This window comes from Labeo rohita, chromosome 20 (assembly GCF_022985175.1).
Source record: "Labeo rohita strain BAU-BD-2019 chromosome 20, IGBB_LRoh.1.0, whole genome shotgun sequence".
NCBI classification, from domain to species: Eukaryota; Metazoa; Chordata; class Actinopteri; order Cypriniformes; family Cyprinidae; genus Labeo; species Labeo rohita.
In genome coordinates this window covers 31,330,314-31,337,916 of record NC_066888.1, presented here as the reverse complement: position 1 = coordinate 31,337,916, position 7,603 = coordinate 31,330,314, and the positions used below count along the sequence as shown (strand labels likewise).

Genomic DNA, 7,603 nt, shown 5'->3' with positions numbered 1-7,603 from the left:
TTAATAAAATCTTAAAGTGGAATAAAACACTAAAAATAATAATGTAGGCTACAACAGTATTTTTTTATTACAATATTGAGTTAAAAAGATTGAATGTGCTTCAGAGAAACTGGCAAAATGTTGTCGAAAAAAAAAAAAAAATCTGAAAGTATCTGGAAAAAGGAGGCAAAAGTAAATAATTTTTTTTGTTAATGCACAGTATTTTTAACTAGCGTTATAAAAATCAGTTCAGTAATAGATTACAATTTAATCTAACCAGCTCTGTTGCTAATGCAAGACCTTTAGAAACCATATTGTGGTTCATTCCGTTTATTCCTTGAGTTTTATTTACTTGGTCTTAAAAAAATCTTAAATTTGCCTTCATAAAACCTGCAGAAATCTTTAATGCATTACATTATTTCATTATTGCAATGCAATAATGTGAAGATAATCATTAGATATGATAAGTCTTAAAGACTTAAAGTTTTTAAAATGTACAGTATATGTTAATAAAATCTTAATAAAATAATATGTTAATAAAGTATATGTTAATAAAAATCTTAATAAAATCTTTAACAGGAATTAAAATGAGGCTGAGGGATGGCGGCGTGTTCAACGGATTGTACAACATACCGAAATGTCTTTCAAACAAAAAACAGTAGACAAAACTAAAAAGTTTTTAAAGTTGTGCAAATTACACAATTTAGGACCTACAGTGCGTGCTGGTCCCTCACAACCTCGTTTTAATCCGCGTTAAATTCAATATGGCGTCCAACTTGACTAACTTTTCAAATATATAATACTTTTAATTCTAATTTCAAAGACTTTTAATTATTCTGTAACACTTTACAGTTAGGTGTTATTTGTTAACATTAGTTAATGTATTAACTAACATGAATGAATACATTTTACACAATAGTTAACAATAGTTAATAAAACTATAGTCATTCATTGTTAGTTCATGTTAAAGCACATTAATGTTAAGCAACTTGTGATTTTAATAATGCACTACTAAAATAGAGTGTTATACATTTTAATTTTACTATGTGGTACGGACTATTGCCAGTTAACCCTTTAACTGTCACGCCCCATTTTTTTAAATAGGCATGAACTATCCAAACTTAAATTATTACAGATCTAAGGTTGGTCTCTTTTCAAAGAAGACAGTCAGCAGATTATGCCAGAAGTGGAATTTTTTCAAAATAAAAAAAAAATAATAATAAATTAATAAGTTATAGAAGTTTAAATTTACTAAAAAGAAAATGCACTGTACCATTTTTATTTTATTTTATATAAAATACATATTTTACATAACAGTTTTACCCTAAATTTGATATCAAATTGCAGCCTTATGTCTAAATAAGTTATGTTCCAAATTTGAAGTTGATATGAAAAAAATTGAGGTTCCTGTAAAGTTTGTTTGGGGCATTATACCACAAACAGCCACCGGGCTGACACAGAATTTTTTAAAATGCATTTTTCTGTCACAAACGTCTAAATTTCTCTGTCAGTTTTACGTCTATCACAAAATAACCACCAAATATGAAATCCTGAGACTCAGACCTTTCCAATGACATGTTTTTTGTCAAGATTATAAAAAGTTTGGATTCTAAAAGACCATAATGCATTTTGTAATATGACACTTGACACCGCTGCTAAGGGGGAGGAGACCACCAAAAGAATTTACAGTACCATTTCCATGGTAACACAATGTCCGATTTCATAGGATGATTCCTGGGCTTCTAAGCTTTCAAATGATATATAATTTATGATGATTACTAAAATATTTGATAGAGAAAAAGGACAACGAAAAAAAAAGAGCGCCAAGCGTCCCACAGGTGGGACAGAAACAGTTAAAGGGTTTAAGAAAAGCAAAAACGAGTCAAGTAGTTAAAATTGCTAGTGCAATTGTAGGACAACCGCAAAGACAATTTATTGATTATTGAAGATTGCTCTAATCCTTTAAATATTGAATTTCAGCTTTTACCATTAAAAAGACGTTTTTAAGCAACCTCAAGCCAGGAAAAATGTGTATCAAACATCATTTGTGCCAACTGCTGTTAGAATTCTAAATACTGGGATCTGAGTGTGAGTCGGGGGATTGTGTTACTTGTCTTTTATGTAATTTGTGTGATGATATTTAATGTAATTTTGTGGTGAGGACAAAGACAAATTTCCACTTGTGGACAATAACGTGACTAAAACTACTAAATGCTGAAATTAACATTAAGGCTGTAGAAGTATTGTAAATTCTGACTAATGTAGCCAAATAATGAACCTTATTGTAAAATAAGTTAATTATTCTAAATATACTTGGCTTCGAACCATTTTTATAAGTCCAAACATACGAGAAAGCATAGACAACACCAAAAGTCAGGTTTCACCACGTGTTTTAATTTCTGAAAAACAAGACAACACATGCCTGCAGTCAGGCAAAGGTCTTTCCCCTTCCATGCAGAAAGAAATCATGCTTGATTCAATCCAGCACAGCCAGCAGACTCAGTATCAGTGAAACACAGTGCTTATTGTGCTCAGACAATACTGCAATCCATGAACATCACATAAAAAAAACAAAAAGGTACATTATGGCTCAAAACAGAGCAAAAGTTGACAGTATGCTTTAGTTACATTATGATTCTTTCAGGAATCATTTCTGAGATCAGGGCAACCTTCTACAGGTCAAAGAGAACGACGGGATGTTACGGAATGATTACGGAAAAGCGATTTGGGAATTTCAGACAGATGGATTTAATCGACTTCCTCCATGCGGGAAGCGTCATCGTCTCCTTCCAGAGGTGGAATGTCTTCGGGAACGGGAGCGGAGCTTGGCTCTTCCACAGGTACGTCTTCATCTTCATCAATACCTGAAGACCAAAATGAGAATTAGTAATTCACCCAACTATACCAAGACCAAAACTAAAACATGAAATAAAGCAAGTTAAACTTACCCAATCCCAGTTTGATCATTCTGTAGATGCGGTTTGAGTGCGTCTGAGGATCGTCCAACGAGAAGCCAGAGGAAAGCAGCGCGGTCTCAAAGAGGAGGATGACCAGATCCTTCACGGCTTTGTCGTTTTTATCCGCGTCGGCCTTCTGCCTCAGGGTTTCCATGATGGGATGATCAGGGTTGATCTCCAGGTGTTTCTTGGCCATCATGTAGCCCATGGTGGAGTTGTCCCTCAAAGCCTGGGCCTTCATGATCCTCTCCATGTTGGCCGTCCAGCCGTAGGTGCTGGTAACGATACAGCACGGAGAAGAAACCAGCCTGTTTGATACGGTGACCTGGAGAAGAATCAGATCAGCATGAGAAACGCGAGATTAACCAGTAAGCCCGACATTAGTACGTCGTCACTGTTAGTCACTCAACACAAATGCATTTTGAAGGAAAATTAGTTACTAGGGCTTAAGAACACACATTAAAACTCGAATCAACATGTTTTCACACATTTGAGTCTGCGAGCGAGCACGCATCCATTACATAAACTCACCATCTGTGCAACTCTGACTAGGAATCCTGTTCATAACACAATTTGGAAGAATTACTGCCTAGTAAGGGTGGATTTAAGAGCAAAAACTAGGTTTTCAGTTTGTACAGCTGCATTACTCAAACACACCTTCTCTACTTTCTTGTCCAGGATCTCCTTCATGAGCTTGCAGAGGTTCTCAAACTTGGCTTTGTCTTCCTCCATCTTTTTCTTCTCGTCTTCATCCTCGGGCAGCTCCAGTCCCTCCTTGGTGACGGACACCAGAGACTTGCCGTCAAAGTCCTTCAGCTGCTGGACGCAGTACTCGTCGATGGGCTCGGTCATGTACAGCACCTCGAAGCCTCTCTTGCACACGCGCTCCACGAAAGCGGAGTGGGCGACCTGGTCTTTGCTCTCGCCTGGGGAAGAACGACAACATGGTAGGTTTTCAGTTTTAGATTATGCAGCCCTACTTTAAAAGTGGGTTGATGTTGATTATACGTCTTACCTGTGATGTAGTAGATGGACTTCTGGTTTTCCTTCATACGGCTGACGTATTCTGTGAGGGATGTCATCTCGTCGCCGGACTGTGAGCTCTGGTAACGCAACAGTTCTGACAGCTTCTTGCGGTTCTGAGAGTCTTCGTGGATGCCCAGCTGGAATTCACAACAAATGTTTGTTAATATCACTTTTTAAAATCACATTTTTATCGGACGTAATCAAATCAAAGGCTATGATTCTTACTTTAAGATTCTTGGAGAAAGCGTCGTAGAACTTCTTGTAGTTGTCCTTGTCCTCGGCCAGCTCAGCAAACAGCTCCAGGCACTTCTTGACGATGTTCTTACGGATGACCTTGAGAATCTTGCTCTGCTGCAGCATCTCTCTGGAGATGTTGAGGGGCAGATCTTCAGAGTCCACAACTCCACGGATGAAGTCTGGAGAGACAATAATTGGCTGTTAGTGAAAACGCACTATTTGAAACCTTCAAATCATAAAAACTCTAGATGTTTAAGCTGCAAAACTTCATTTACAACATGTTCAACTTTGTCTTTTGGACTCTTTAGAATCCACCAGGATTTGATTGGACCATTGATAGGCTACTGACTTTATTACATCAGCAGAAATCAAGCAGCAAATGGACAATTTCACGTCGAATTTAAAGTGATAGTTCACCCAAAAATGAAAATTACGCCATGTATTCAGTCTCACGCCTTTACAAACTCATAAGACTTTGGTTTTTACTTACTCAGATACTCTGGGATGAGCTCCTCACAACTGTCCATGATGAAGACCCTTCTGACGTACAGCTTGATGTTATTCTTCTTTTTCTTGTTCTCGAAGAGGTCGAAGGGGGCACGGCGAGGGATGAAGAGAAGGGCGCGGAACTCCAGCTGACCCTCCACAGAGAAATGCTGCAGGGCAACACATAAGTGAGTATTTCATCAATTCCCAAACACTTACATTTTCGTACTGTCTGCAGAATCCAATGTTACCTTGACAGCCAGGTGATCTTCCCAATCGTTGGTCAGGCTCTTGTAGAACTCTCCGTACTCTTCGTTGGAGATGTCGTCAGGGTTGCGGGTCCAGATGGGCTTGGTTTTGTTCAGCTCCTCCTGGTCGATGTACTTCTCCTTGATCTTCTTCTTTTTCTTCTTGTCCTTGTCTTTGGAGTCCTCTTCGTCGTCCGAGCCGACATCTTCGATCTTGGGCTTGTCTTCGCCTTCCTCCTTTTCCTCTTTCTCAGGCTTCTCCTCCTCTGCCTCGTCGTCGCTGATTTCCTTGTCGCGTTCCTTCTCCACCTGTACGGAAATTTCGATATCTTGATCAACACTCACTCTTTTTAGAAAGATTAAACTTTGCCAATTAAAACAAATCCCACTTACAAAGAGAGTGATTGGGTATCCGATGAACTGGGAGTGTTTCTTAACCACTTCCTTTACTCTCTTCTCCTCGATGTACTCCGTCTGATCTTCTTTCAGGTGAAGAATGACTTTGGTTCCACGGCCAATGGGCTCACCTGGAAAATGACAGACGTGTGAGCAAAAAAAAAAAAAAAAAAAAAAAAAAAAAATCACCTTTTATATTGCACATGTCATCAAAGAGGAGTATGTAACATACCATGGTCCACCTTGACTGTGAAAGAGCCGCCAGCGGATGACTCCCAAGCGTACTGCTCGTCATCGTTGTTTTTAGTGATGACCGTGACCTTTTCAGCCACCAGGTAGGCGGAGTAGAAACCCACACCAAACTGCCCAATCATAGAGATATCTGCACCAGCCTGGAGAGACAAATAGGAAACATTAGAGACAATTTACTGGGGAAATGTTATTAACATGCCAACATTGGCAGACACATCACCTGCAGAGCCTCCATGAAGGCCTTTGTCCCAGACTTGGCGATGGTACCCAAGTTGTTGATGAGATCGGCTTTGGTCATTCCGATACCGGTGTCGATAATAGTAAGAGTGCGTTCATGAACGTTGGGGATAATGTCGATCTTCAGGTCCTTGCCGCTGTCCAGTTTGGTGGGCTCCGTCAAGCTTTCATATCTGATTTTGTCAAGAGCCTGTTGAGCGGGGAAAAACACATTGATTAGTGGATTACAGTGTCGTATTGTTAGATTGGGCCATATATGATGCCAAAACGAAGTCTCTTACATCAGAGGCGTTGGAGATGAGCTCCCTGAGGAAGATCTCTTTGTTAGAGTAGAAGGTGTTGATAATAAGAGACATCAGCTGGGCGATCTCTGCCTGGAAGGCAAAGGTCTCGGCCTCCTCCTCTTGGCGCATTTCTTCAGGCATCTGAGAAAATAAGTATTAATCTTTATTATATCCCTCAACATGGTTTAACATGCCTACAGACTGTACAATTTAAAACAGATGCACATTATTGTTGTACATGGACTAACAGAAGGCTAAATGAAAATGAAAGCATTCACCAGTACAGTTACACAAGAAAAACCGGAGCATGGAAGGCCCGGATGCGGAAGAACATGGCGCAGAAAGACAATGAGCTCAACACGTGTTTTACTGCTGCAATCCTTGAAATTAAACCGATTTAGAGATGTCTTGCTGATTTTTTTTAATCAAACGGAATGAAACCATTTTCATAACACATTTTCATTAACTTTAAACGCAAATACACTAACTTTAATTAAAAAGATATGATCGCTTTTAATACGCCAACCACCCATTCGGGTTATCCACGACTTTTGGCAGCGTGAATGGAAATATGAAACTTATAAAAAGACGCTTTATTTGAGTAACTAACGTTATACAAGCATCAGTTAAGCAGGTGCAGTGGGCTGAATATCTACTCATTAAATAGCTATAAAAACAAAAACATCACATTCTACACTAACATAGCATTTGTTTCAAAAGGAAACTAAATAAATAAGTCATATGAAAGATGTTTGTGTATCAGAGATAAGTGACTCTTAACCGGCATCCGCATCGTTGCAATACCGGTCAAACGGCGAATGAAATAAATAACGAATTCTGTGATTAAACAACGTTCTTTTAGTCTAGATCAATTCCTGAATTTACATAAAATCATTTTAGATTAAAATCGAAGGTTTACCTTGGTTAGTTTCGTTGGTTTTTGATGTTTAATCGCCACAGAAACAGCTGATCTCCCCTACACTGATACTCAGGGAAGCAGAGAGGAGAGAACCCCGCGTGCGCGGCTCTTTTCTTTATACTCCGCCTTTGAATGTGCGGCTGTATCCCTCCGCGCTGACTCACTCTGAGGCACTTACATACCATCAACAAAGCCATACTACACTGTTTTATTAGTGTAAATCGCATTTATTCCAAGGCACAAATGCAGTTTTAAATGAGCTACATCTAATATAAATAATTTATAAATAAATTAAGTAATATCGTAGTTCACTTCACTAAGAAATGCTCGGGAAAACAATAAAATCGCATTTTAGTACTTAAAACACGTCATTTGAAATTCGTATTAAATTTCCATGCAAGAAAGAACACGAAATAAGTTAATGTTTTATTAAAATTCCGTTTTATTAATTTCGTTTCGTATTAAAACACCCAAAATTCATATAAATGCATCATACGCGTTCTTATATGGCTCTTTGTAACTACATTAAAATTATATTATATTAATACATGTTGGGTTGTTGAAACAGAGCACCAAACAGGT

The 7,603-nt window shown here is 38.4% G+C and overlaps 1 protein-coding gene across 1 annotated transcript; it reads right to left on the bottom strand.

Annotated features, from left to right (window-relative positions):
• Positions 1–2,352: 2,352 nt before the first annotated feature.
• hsp90ab1 (heat shock protein 90, alpha (cytosolic), class B member 1) lies at positions 2,353–7,164 on the bottom strand. The gene is made up of 12 exons (XM_051138520.1): positions 7,022–7,164; positions 6,100–6,243; positions 5,802–6,008; positions 5,562–5,721; positions 5,327–5,460; positions 4,937–5,242; positions 4,690–4,855; positions 4,188–4,378; positions 3,952–4,099; positions 3,594–3,862; positions 2,928–3,261; positions 2,353–2,843 (listed from the first exon to the last, which is right to left on the bottom strand). Exons 2-12 carry the CDS (start codon positions 6,241–6,243, stop codon positions 2,728–2,730), a joined length of 2,175 nt encoding a protein of 724 aa, XP_050994477.1. The 5' UTR covers positions 7,022–7,164; the 3' UTR covers positions 2,353–2,727.
• Positions 7,165–7,603: the final 439 nt, after the last annotated feature.